The 14,245-nt window shown below is 35.1% G+C and overlaps 1 protein-coding gene across 1 annotated transcript in view; it reads right to left on the reverse strand.

The window, feature by feature from the left end:
• LOC122802543 (glutamate carboxypeptidase 2-like) overlaps positions 1–14,245 on the reverse strand; it is a 1,225,297-nt gene that overhangs the window by 580,174 nt on the left and 630,878 nt on the right. Inside the window, exon 10 of the mRNA XM_044072203.1 lies at positions 5,244–5,363. Within this exon, the coding sequence (XP_043928138.1) occupies positions 5,244–5,363 (120 nt within the window). The remainder of the gene's footprint in view (positions 1–5,243; positions 5,364–14,245) is intronic.

Consider the following 14,245-nt stretch of genomic DNA (forward strand, 5'->3'; position numbering starts at 1 on the left):
ATATATGGATTTCAAATCCTGTGTGGGCATAGAACATAGTCTGCTCTTTTTAGAAACTGGAGCTACTATAACTGGTGCCATCCATGTAACCTTTGTAGCAATCTTCTGAATGCACACTAATGGACAAACAACTCAAGAAGACCAATGGTTGAATCAGAAAGGCCACCTACAGCATTTGGTCTGAGGAGAAGACCAGGTCAGTTACCCAGCTCCCTCAGTGATGCATCATTATAGGACATCCACAAATGTGGGGTCATCAGGGAAGGATGCCAAGGAAAGAGTGCCTTACTCTTTCTTCAGTTCAGCTAATAGACACCGTGGTAGTGGTCAAGTTAATGTGCTTTCTCTTGCACAGTGTTTTTCTTATCAGTCGAGAAGGAGGTGCATCTGATGTGGATGATTCTGGAAGTCAAAGTGGGTTTGAAAAGCTGCTAAAGAATTTTGGTCCATCTGTCCTTTATGAGAAGCTGTGAAGGCTATGGTTGAGAAATGGAAATCTCTGGACCTACAGAAGACACTAGAGTTGATGATGGTTACAATGAAGTTGCTCACCGTAGCAGAGAAGTGTTCTGACTAGGTATCAACACCCTAACAATGTTAACATCAGTCCCAATTTGAATTGTATAGGCTCCTAGCTTTTAACCAACTGGCATGACTTCAGAATCTAAGCACAGGAGTTGATGTTGGTGCCAAAGCCTCAGTGCCAACAGTAGGAACAGACGTCAGCACTGGAACTGACAGCAGCAACACCTGAATGTCATCAGTGTTGGTAATGATGTCACTGATATTAATCTTATCATCAGTGTCACACTAGCTGACAAAGGTTGATGGATTGATAAATGGATAATACTTGCCAAAGCCAACCTTGTTGGGACATGTATCAGAACCTGGGTGCTGATGAGGAGCATTAGTGCTTTGTTCTGAGGACTAAAGATGAATAGAATTTCTCCATTCCTAGTCAAAAACATATATGTATATTTTTGAAAACCTGAGGCCAGAACATTTCTGTTGAGCAATTATCTATGCCTCTTTATCAAGAGCAGTCCCAGTAGCTACAAAGCCAGCAGAAGAAGAAGCTTGAATAATAAGTGGGAGCCAAGTTTTCTCCAATTGTAACAAGAGATTCAGGTTTTCCTACCAGCTGAAAAGAGGCCTTTTTGACTTGAGGTTCCATTATTTTACCAGTCATCTCAGGACTGAGTAGAGAATTGCAGTATGTTTTAAGAACCTTGGACTTCTTAAAATCTTGATAACATAATGTTGACAAGTTTTGGAGGCTAAAGAAATAGTTGCTCTTGAAACAAAATAGCATATTTCTCAAAATCATGAGAAAACAGATGATTTTACAGAATAATTGTTTGCTAAATACAGCTACAATGCATTTGTCCTATGCCTAAGTAAATAACTGGAAAATTCAGAAAAAAGTCATACTTCTTGGGATAAATAATTCTGTCTTGTGGAGTAGGTTTTTATTATTTACTGGGTCAGATGTGACAGCCACTATATATATATTTTTTCTAAAAGTTAGGAAATTAATACTGAAGGCTTGGCGTAATCTTAACAACAAAAACATTCATGTAGTAATAGTAACAGAACATTAAGGCTCATTGTCAAAGATTAATTTCTGACAGAAAAATTAAATATTCTGAAGAATAAAATAACAAACTATGTTAATGAAAACAAGAAGCATCACAAAATACCTAATACTTATAGTTTGATTAAATGATCACTCATGACATTTGAAGACAAATACATTAAAGATGGCAGTCGTGGGCCATCCTTTCTCTCCTGAGCATATTACTTGGCAAAGATCTGGAGGAGAAGAGCAGCATGGTATGCTATGTTGAAGAGTGATACCAAGAATTCTGGCAAGGTTTAGATTGCTGAGCAATCCTAGCTCCTGCAGCACTGGTTCTGTGAGTTACAGAGGATGGATGCACGCCTATCAGATGCTTTAAGCTATTTATTATACCATCTCTCTGTTGGCTTGCTTGGTTTCCCATTATAATGCAGTTAGTTCAAGTATACTAGAGAGGGAGGTATTGACTAGCACATCAGAAACTGTGCCAATATATATATATATATATATATATATATATATATATATATATATATATATATGTGTGTGTGTGTGCGAGTATGTGAGTATATATATATATATATATATATATATATATATATATATATATATATATATATATATATATATATATATATATATATATATATATATATATATATATATATATATATATATATATATATATATATATATATATATATATATATATATATATATATATATATATATATATATATATATATGGTTTCACTTCAGAATCTTGAACTACATCGAACTTCAGTAGTTTGAAACAGAACTGTTGAAACTGCACTTGCACGAAAGTGCAGAATACCGAGTGCGGAAATGGCGGATGCGAAAATGTCAAATCCGCGGTGTGGATGTAGCTGGAGATTCAGGTAAGTTAAGTTTTACAAGTGGTTTTGGGTAGGGATTTTAATGCATATGAGTGGGTTTGGAGTTCTGACGTGTGGATTAAGGTAGGTAGGTAAGATTGTGAGTGTGTAAGTGTTGCAAGTGTTGTCATTTGTACGTATGTGATGTGTGTTTATGCAAGGGGAGTGTAGAATGTGCAGTGGTGGTTTTTGTGTGTTTGTGTTTTTAGTGAGACCTTGGAGTTAGTATATATAAGTAGTGAGGGTTTGGGGGGGGTGCAGCCCCCCACATGTGGGATGCATGGGGGCTTGACCCCCTGCTTATACATAGGGTCAGTGCATGTGTTTGTTTTTTTTTGTGTTTGTGTGTGTTCTGTTGGTTTATAATGTATGGTGGAAGGTGTATGTGTGCTTGTTTGTGTGTGGAGTGTGTATGCGGGTAGTTGCGAATATGAATTTCACGCTTTTGGGGTTTTAGGTTTTTTAGTTTTCGGCTTTACAGTCTTGAGATACTGAATTTTGATAGTTCAGTATTTCAGGATTGTAAAGTGAAATATATATATATATATATATATATATATATATATATATATATATATATATATATGGGTCCCTATCAGATCGTCGAAATTTCAATTCACCTAACTGTCATTTCGTCGAAACTTCATTACATCGACAAGCATTTGCCCCCGTCCCCAATGTTGTGCGACCCTGGAGTTGATATATATAGTTAGGGGGTGTGGGGGCACAGCCCCCATCGGGTGTGCGAAGCCCCACCTAAAATGCTTGTCGATGTAATGAAGTTTCGATGAAATGACAGTTAGGTGAATTGAAATTTCGACGATCTGATAGGGACCCATATATATATATATATATATATATATATATATATGCACACACACACACACACACACACACACACACACACACACACACACACACACACACACACACGCACACACATATGATACAAAGCAAAAATATAATAACAGTAGGCTCTTGTCTTATGCTTTATTTCCTTCTCAGTTTGTGTTTGAATTTTATCCTAGTATTAAACTTCAGTAACAAAAAAATAGATCTCTGCCAGTGTCCATAGATGCAGGTATCTGCAACACTAACAAATAGAAATGCAGCTGCTACTATAGTCTGAAGGTAGTTGCATAAATCTTCTGTTATGCAAAATCTAATTCCCATGAGTTACAGCTTCATTTACTCTTCACAAGTGGTGAGATAGCTACAGACAAAGCTGAGTTCATAATTTATACCAGTGATGTAGTGATATTGCTAGATATGTTTTCAAAGCTAACTGATAAGTGAAATGGGCCACTAAAAAGTTATTACACAAGTTAATCTATACAACTGAAAGAATTTGTGCAACATTCTGAAGTCATACTAGAAGATGAGCATAACCAGTTTTAGGAAGCTATTGGCTACATGTAAGACTACTTGGAAAATATGAAAGCCTTAGATGCATTGACTGTTTATTTATGGATAGCCACACTTATGGCTATATCAGAAAAACACACTGTCTCCTATCAAATGGCGTACTTCAACTGATTGCCATTTTTTACACTGTACTTACACTTTTGCTTTAATTTTGTTTTTCTGGATGCCATTTTCACAGTACAATCACGAAACAAATCCTTTTACTGTTGACATAGGCTGTATGTTCTTTAATTTCATACACAAACTCAAGCACAGTATTTAATGCTCTTAAAAGCAAAGCCAATCTCAAGGTCAATTCAAGTGCCTCTGACCACGCAAAATCAAAGTATATCTGTTAGATAAACTCAATACTGTGATGAGACAAAGCAGCGAGACATAACGTAATTCTCTCTGTCTGAAATCCTTCTGCCAAATGAAAAAAAGATATCAAAATGTTCCTTTAAATACAGCGGCTTGATTTTTTTTAGGTATTTACTTGACTTTTTTATATATTTATATAACAGGTAAAGTAAAGTTGTTGCAAGCTTGGCAAAGCTTATGATATATGCTAAAGAGATAAAAAATATACTTTAATACTAGAGTCATTATCATTCTTTTTTAAGTATTTCAGAATGACTAGAGTAAAAACGTTTGGCATTTTCTAGAACAATAACCACATTCCTTTTATAACAACATAAATCTGAATTGAATAAAGAAATGTGGGCCTTTTTCCTATATTACTGGATCCGGAGGAAAAATCAAATGTTTGTCTATGAAAAGGATAGTTTCTGAAAGAGTATTCTGCCTGTAAATATCTTATTATTTTGTCTATTCTTATTTGCAATCTAATACTGAATGAGATATTAATTAGCATTATAAATGCATAAGCTTTAGAAAGCTGTCTGCACTTGTGAAACTGAATTGTGCTTAAAATGTCCAATGCATTAAAAAAAATATTTAATACATTTTAGACAAATGTATAAGCAATGATATGCTAAAATGATTTTAAAATACTGAGACTGCAGCCTAAACATAATATAAATAAACAAAATGGGTGCTATAAATACATATTTTAACTCTTTATCACAATATACTATTAGAACAAGTCACAAAAGCTAAATGAACTTCAGCTCTTACAACAGTAAATATAGTTAAATAAAGCATGGCTTTCATGGACTGCCTTTGTGGCAAAATAATTCCTTTGTTAAATAAAACATAAAGTAATATTTTGGTGGGAGCACACACAGAAAAGTTCCCAAAACTACTTTAATGTTTTTCTGCTTCTCCTCCCGAGTATTTCAAATACTAGCCATTTGGGAATGTAAACACAAAGTAAATAAATTAGTGAAGCTGTTAATGGTTACCTTCTTTTTTCAGTTTCCCAGCAGTCCTTGCAATCTCATGAACAACGGCTGCTCCTGAGTGTGGATCAATACCTCCAAATACCCATGCATCTCTGTGTCCTCCCAAAATGACATACCTGTCTATTAAGAAAAAGGTTGTAAATGCACATTGGCTTTGGAAGCAGATTATAAGTAGAAAATACATTCAAAATATGCAGCCATGCAGCAACAGATGCATGTTTCTTAGTATGTCAAATTCTTTGAATATCCCTGGAAAACATTTATATACCCTTTCTGACAGCTAACTGGATTGTGTTATCAGTTTGTTAAATTAATAGAATCACGTGTAAAATTTAACAGCACACTAATTCAATTAATACAGTCTGCTTTATTAAGTTTGGTAATGTGCATTAAAGTTGCAGTATAACAGGTAACTATTTTGGAATGTTATTGGCAAAAAGAATGCAAATGATAAAGAAATAAACCCAAATCTTACAAAAAAAAAATGTCACAAAAGATAACTTTGTATTTGTTCTGGGATCTTAATATACTTCCTGTGAGCACAAAGAAATTTGTCATTTGCTCTAATATTTTACATATCGTCATATACTAGGTAGAATATGACACAACAATGTTTAAAACTGCACATAAAATGTTAGTGGTATTACAAAAGGAAATCAAAACAATAGGTTATGAGAACAAACATAAAAATGCAACAAGTGAGTTGCAAAGGAGTGTATTACACCAGCATTGTAAACAATGGAAACAGGCAATGGTAAGTTCAATGTTATTTACTGCTTTAAACTAAAAACACTACACAAAACAGAACAAAGTCAGACACGGAGCAAAACACTATAAACGCAAAATAAATGTGACAATAGTGACAATACACAAATAAATGAGAATAAGGTAAGATGATTAATATAGTGAAATGAAAATGCTGAATTGAGCAACTGAGTCTTGATGGATGTCTTAAAAACAGGTAACAAGTGCAATATAAACATACCTCTCAACTGTACAGATTTTTGCAGAATGTCCAGATTTTGGCCTCATATCTTTGGTCCATTTTTCATAAAATTGTGGTTTACTGGCAAATTATTGGTAAATAATTAAAGACTGGAATTTGAAAATAAGTCAGACATTTGAGTTTCAGACTTCATATCCTTCAGAAAATTCAAGCAAATAAAAAACTGTTATTATATCAACTTTCTAAGTTTGTAAGAGCAATATTTAAAAATTGTCCCTATTTTTGGCCTTTGTCCCACTTTTGTTTATGGCTTTGTCCAGATTTCTTGCTTGAGAGGTATGAATATAAATAAAATATAAAAGTAAAAATGGGCAAAACACAAGAGAGTTATCATAATGAAATTTAAATGTTATACTGAACAGGAAATTGTTACTGGACATCTTAACACAAGTTGCAATTGCAATATAAATATAATATAAATGTCAGCAGAGTCAATGCAAAGATGATACTGAGTATTTAGTCAAGATTATTATTAAACTGAACCTGTGAGTCTTGAGGGACAATTCAGTGTTGGGGTCACCTAAAGCCATCTGTGTGGCACATTCAAAGGATACAAAGCCTCACAGGTAAATGTCTGATCCACAGACTACTTGATTAACATTCATGGAACTACCATAGGTGGTTGATATTATAAAATGGGCAGGAGACTGAGACATACGTATAACTGTTAAAGCTGGGGGGGGGGGGGCTATCATATACTGTCAAACAGAGCAAGAGCAGAACCTTATAAATAATGTGAGCGTGAACAGACAGCCAATGTAAAAAGAAGCACACAGTGAGAAACAAAAAATAAAATATAAAACATGTTCATGAAAGTAAGTAACAAGAGAACACATCTTGATTTTGGCTCTCACTATATAAAAAGAGAAACTGAGAGATAATGGCCTGGAACTCTACAAGTTTTAGTAAATTCATTTACTGGCTAGAAGTACACTACCTTGATGCAAGCAAAGAAGAAACATAGAGAGCCTGAAAGAAAATCTGCTAGAAAAGGTGAAAAGACAACACTGATAGGGAAGAATCCTGCAGCTTTGGTGTAAGACATGGCTTCCAGTAATTGAGAGGAACAGATAAATCAGATATACTCAGAGCTGATTAAGATAAACAAAATGTTGAAGGAGCATATCAACTCAAATAACAAAAGGCAGGAAAATGGAAGAAGCTTTAAACAGCTATTCAGATGATTTGATAACACTGCAAAAATCAGAGGTTGAAATGATGGAAAGGTTGGCTGAGTATCAGACTGCTCAAGAACAACTTTTCAAAAAAATGGTAAAGTTAGAGGACAGAGCACACAGAGAAAACCCAAGATTTCCTGCTGTGCCAGAGAAATTGGAAGGGACAGATTTAATTAATGTTATGAAAGTATAAGTAAGCAACTGGACTGGTATTCCAAAGCAGGATTTGTTAACTGAAAGGACACATCATGTCTATACTCCAAATCTGGCCATAGGAAAGCAGCCAAGACCTATATTAGTAAAGATTCAGTCACACCCGCAGGAAGAATTGCCACTGGCAAAATTGTGTCAAAAGGGCAAATTATTAAAAATTAGAGACAGTAGAGTGTTTGTGGAAAATAAATATTCACTGTACACCAGGCAGAAGAGAAGCAACTTTATCCCTGCAATCAGGAAATGTTGACAGGCAGGTGAGAGATTGAAGCTGCTGTATCCAGCTGTCTTCAGAGTATTTCTTCCTGGAGAATCAAATATATTTTTATAAAGATAAGGCAAAGGAGAGAATACAAAACTTTGTTCAACAAAAAGTGGGTCACCAAATAAAAGGGGACTCTGCTTTTTATTCTTCTGATTGTAAAGGTTATAGAGAGATTTTGCTAGTGAAACCTTTTCCACTGCTCTGAAGGAAAATTGTTTGATTGACAGGAAAAAAAGCACAGGTGCTGACTAGAAGAATCAGGAGTACCTTGCACATGAACCAGAGTCTGAGGATGGCAGATGGAGATGAACAGGAAGAATACCTTCAACAATGAAATTAGTGAATAAAGGTGATACGAAAAAACATCAATCATATTTGTGAAATATGGTTTTACAAGGAAAAAGTGGAAAGATTGGACATTTGTTTACTTGTTAAACTTGGAACATATATATGGCGGACAATGAAATAAGAAAAATAGTGGGAGATATTCCATTATTTCCCTACAAAATGGGCAATAATATCAAAGAAAATTTAGAGAGGGGCAGCACTGTAATGGCAATGAGTGAACAGAACAAACACACTAGGCGGTGTGGGAGCTGTAGGCAATGTCATGCAATTTTAGAGGATGAGGATGTTACCTTGGAAAACATCAATAGAACCAAGGTTATTTTTAAGCAAGGGAATTGTAACTCTAAATACATTTTATATATATATATATATATATATATATATATATATATATATATATATATATGGCAACAACAGTCCCAAAGGATGGAAGACCACAAACTCAGTCCAAGGCAGCGTTACAAAAACGCTAATCACGCTGTTCAAAAACAACGTGATAAAAATACAGTAGAGCAACGTATCAAGAAAACGCTATTAATGCTGTCAAATCAGTGTTACAAAAAATGCTGTTCACACTTTCCAACACAGCGTAACATAAGATTTCACAAGGCAGCATAGCAAAAAATGCTACTCACACTGTCCAAAACAATGTAGTGAAATGCTGCAAATATCCCACTGATTCATAAAACAAATGCCAGGAACTGTTCAAATAAAATAGCCACAAATTTATTAAGACACAAAACGTAAGCGCTTTCACAAAGAAAAACTTTGCTTCATCACAACGTCTGCCTTGGACTGAGTTTGTGGTCTTCCATCCTTTGGGACTGTTGTTGCCATTAATTTTCCTGTCTTTTGGGCTTGGTTTGGTGATATATATATATATATATATATATATATATATATATATATATATATATATATATATATATATGGTTCTACCTGACTTCGACGACGCAGAAGGAAGACGACATCGGAACCGAGCTCCAGAAGATCGAAGGAACCATATATATATATAGCTAAGTGCATGACCTGTCCCAGCATCTACATAGGTAAAATGGAGAGGTTATTCAAAAAAAAAATTATGATCATTTATATAATATTAGAAAGAAGGACAGTAATAATGTCCTATACAGACATGTGGACAAATATGGGGACAGTCATTTTTTTTAAGTTCGACATATTAGAGCAAGATAGGTTAGATTAGGAAAAGGGGGGGGGATTATAAGGCACTATTAGGACAAAGATAAATAAAATGGCAGTTATTAATTGACGCTTCAAATGAACCGGGATTAAATGATTATATTAATATTAAACCTATACTGCAGCTGCAAATGTAAGAATATATATATATATATATATATATATATATATATATATATATATATATATATATATATGGTTCTACCTTACATAGTCGACAGTGCAGAACACCGACAACATAATCATCGACACCACATAATCGACAGTGCATAAACACGACACCTCACATGCCCGACAACGAAATAACCGACGGTTCACAAACACGAAACCTCATACACTGCACACACCACAATAACAAAAATCAACAAACAAAACACATCCCCTGTCCAAAAACCACACACACAACACAAGCACACCAAAATCCTTACAAACCCACACTAAACCTCACATACACAACTATCTACAACCCTAACCCAAACCATAACCCTAAGGTCCGTCACAATCGCACACTCAGCTAACCCGCGCCCTAACCCTAACTCACTTAACCCGCCCCTAACCCAAAGACTTTCACTACCGCACACTTACCTAACCCGCGCCCTAACCCTAACTCACTTAACCCGCCCCTAACCCAAAGACTTTCACTACCGCACACTTACCTAACCCGCGTCCTAACCCTAACTCACTTAACCCACCCCTATCCCCACAGACCATCAATATCCACACTTACCTTACTCGCACCCTAACGTCCGTCATTACCGCATACTTACACAGCCTTTTCTCATGTCAGTATCCTCGGCGTCCGTGTTTTCATCCGTCGGTCTTCTGCATTTTCGATCTTCTGGCGATCGCGATTGCATTGTCAATGTTCTGCACTGTCGACTATGTAAGGTAGAACCATATATATATATATATATATATATATATATATATATATATATATATATATATCTATATGGGCCTACCTGATAACACCAACACGTCAAAACACCGACAACGAAATAACCGACACAACAAAACCGAAAGTTCAAAAACACGAAACGTCACATGCCCGACAAACCACAATTCCAACAATCAACAAAACAAATAACTTTCCCGGAAAACACACACACAACACAAGCACATCAAAAACTTTACTAACCTACACTAAACCTTACATGCACAACTATATATGCACTAACCTTAACCCAAACCCTAACCCTAAAGTCCGTCACTATTGCACACTTACCTTACCCACACCCTAACCCTAACTCACTTAATCTGCCCCAACCCTTAATCCGCCCCTAACCCTTAAGGCTGTCACTATCACACACTTACCTTACCCGCACCCTAAGCCTAACTCATTTAACCCACTTCTAAACCTAATGTCTGTCACTATCGCACACTTACCTCACCCGCACCCTACCCTAAAGTCCATCACTATCATACACTTACCTTACCCACACCCTGACCCTAACATCCGTCCCTATCGCACACTTACCTTAACATGTCGGTGTTCTCAGCATTGGGATTCTCAACTATCGGTCTTCTCTCCTGTGTCGGTTATCTCGTTGTCATTCTTCTCAGCATTCAGCGATATCAGGTAGACCCATATACATATGTATATATATATATATATATATATATATATATATATATATATATATATATATATATATATATATATATATATATATATATAAAGTATGTTTTATTTTGTTGGCAGTTGAGACAAAAAGGACATTTTTTTTATACATATCAGTTTAACCTACATTCACTGTTGGTATATGTAGTTAGGGGTATGAAGTACATTAAAATATTTACAATTTTATGAGATCTTACAGTTAGTGTACTATGTATTGAAATAGACATAGGAAGTTTTGGGATAAATTGTATTTGTTTAATATTGGGTTGTTTATTTTAAATGATAGTATATTTCACTTTAATGAATGTAATATTCAATTAATTAGAGTTGTTGGTGCCAAAAATGTTACTACTTAAAGACTTAATTGAAGCCAATTTTATTCTGATGAAGTCCACATTGCTGTGGATGAAAGTGCTTAATCTCCTTTGTTTTTGGTAATATTAAAAAAGTGGCTTTTATCCGGTTATAGTGTTTCTTCCTGAAGGGATCTGGTACCTTTTCAGCATTTAATTTGTCTTACATTATTTAGTTGGGTTGCTTTAATGCTGTTTGTGGAATTAATTACTTGTTAAACTTGTGGGAGACTGAATCTCATATGCCCCACATCATGTCATAAATGTTTGGAAGGATACTGAAGGGAAGGAAGGGAAAAAATAACTGTAGGTAAAACATTTTTTTGTTCTTAACAGTATTTGTATGGGACATTTCATAATATAAATGATATGTTATATAGTAGAACATTGTCAGTTATTGCTGTATGGGATCAAAATACTAAAGTAAACAACTGCATTTTTTCTTCTTTTTTAGTTTTAAGAAATGTAGACATTACAATGTAAAAAGAGAAGAAAGGCTGGACAAAATTATGTTTAAGTTAATAGGTTGCAATCTTGGGCTATTGCGGTGGGAGATGGGATGTAAAAATGAACAGATTATAATATGTGTAGAGTTGATATTTTATGTCTTACATTTGCATAGATGAATTTCTGGATTAAGGCCTTTGGCTGAATCTAATAACATTGTTTGTGAGTCAAGGCAAGTAAATAAGACACCATTGAATGTTATGAAACATTTTGCTATGGCAAAAAAACATTCACTGTACATAAGTTGAGAGATTTGCAGTGCTGTACATTTAGTACTTGTATTTCCACGGAGACAAGCTGACTATAGGGGAAAGAATAAAAGCCAGAACACTTCTTAAGGATAATGTTTTTTGTTTTCTAAAAGCGTATAAACTGTTTTTCACATCTGGGAGGGAAATGAGGATAAGACAAGAATAAACAGCAATTAGTGTAAGTAGGAGCACAGGCTGTAACATGCATCTTAGCATAGATAACCTTAATGTTATGCCTGTGTGTGCAGCTGTCATTTTGAGAAAACTATTCCTATCAGGAGGGTTAAATGTCATTATTTATTCATTTATTTTTCATTGCTGAATGAGAATGTCTGACTGGGCAGCAAAGGCCCGGGGAGAAAAGTTCCACCACAGTACATTTATATTAACAAGTGAGTTTCGGACATTTCTCAAAAAAAAAAAAAAAAACAACAGTTACATTTCTCATGAAACAACAAGCATAATTACAAGATGGGTATATACAGTAAAGTATTTACATCAACAATTATAAATCTGTATGGTTAATCTGGCTGAAAAATCTTGCTGAAGTAAATGGATTGATACTGCAGAAATGAGGCATTGTTTTAAAGAAATTTAGTATTCTTTCATTTCAGTAAAGAAAGATTTGTAATGAGTTCATGATACTAATGAATTTAGTTATAGAATTAAGTAGGATGGGATATTTTATTATTGTATAGGTTTGTAAAGAGTTCAAAAGACATATTGAAGTAAGTTATACAATTGTGTAGGAGGTAATGGAAGATATCAGTACTGCACTGGAGGATAATGGGAACAGTATATGAGAAAGCATGGTACAGGATTATTTCTATTTAGACTGTCTGTTATATCTAGAAGGTTTATAACTTAGGTATACAGGAGATGCATGAGAGGGGTAGAGAGGTAGATGGGGCAGTTAGAAAAAGAGCAAGATGAGAAGTGTTGTTTAAGGGGAGGTGAAAAAGGATGTATTAATTCCAAGTGCAGAAGGAGTGTAATAATTCAAGTAGAGGAGGGCAAAAAGTTTGTGATAAGCAATAAAAAGACTGTGCTTTTACTAGAGGTCTCAACCTGCTGAGCTGGATTTTATAGCTTGGATGTTTGTTAATCATTTTTACTTATGTAGGGATGGTTTGAAGATGCATATAGTTTTGTGGTGTTTGTTTGAAGTTAATAGGTTATGAGGGTGGTTTGTGTTTTTTTTTGAGAGTTTTCATTAAAGGAAAAAGTCTTGTAAAATGTGACATAGGCTCAAATAGAGATAACAACAAACACATCCATCTGCCAAACATTAATGAGCACAAGTAATGTAAAAGTTGGAAATAGACATTAAAAAAGCTAATATAATAGGTGGGAATAATAAGTTGTTGTTATAATAGCTAGCGTGACACAGTGATGTATCAGTTAGCATTGTCACCTCACAGGAAGAGGTTTTCTAGTTCAACTCTCGGCTGGGGTGCCTTCTGTTAGGAGTTTGCATGTCCTCCTTACATTCTCATGGGTTTCCTACAGGTGCTCCGAATTCCTCCCACACTCCAAAGACATGCAGTAAGTGGATTATACACTCTAAATTGGCCCTGTGTGTGAGTGGGTGCATGCAAATGTGCATGGTGCATCCTCTGAGGAGAGTTGGGCCTTGGACTAGCAACCTGAGCCCATAAAATCTGTAACTGCTACAGAAACGAGTGCTGAAAGGTGCTCTTTGCCCGATATACCACATGGTGCATAAATGGGAAGGAGAGAGAGATCATAACAGCTACAGTAAACTTATTATTTTGGAATGTGAATGACCTTGTAGCTATAGACAAAAAGGTAAGAGTGTTGAACTATATTAAGAAATGCAGAGTACAAATAGGAATGCTAGAGGGGAGACACTCTTAGAAAGAAGTGAACATGAAAATTTGATAAATCAAGGATTTCAGGATTAATATTCAGCAGAATATTAGAGACAAAGAAAAGGGGAGCACTTCTACTACTTGCTAGAGGAGATTCAGTAGTGGTAGAAGAGGAAAAATATTATAATGGTAGATTTGTGGTAGTAAGGGGCTACTGGCAAGGGAGGA

This window comes from Protopterus annectens, chromosome 5.part0 (assembly GCF_019279795.1).
Source record: "Protopterus annectens isolate FY-2018-M chromosome 5.part0, PAN1.0, whole genome shotgun sequence".
In the NCBI taxonomy this organism is placed as follows: Eukaryota; Metazoa; Chordata; order Ceratodontiformes; family Protopteridae; genus Protopterus; species Protopterus annectens.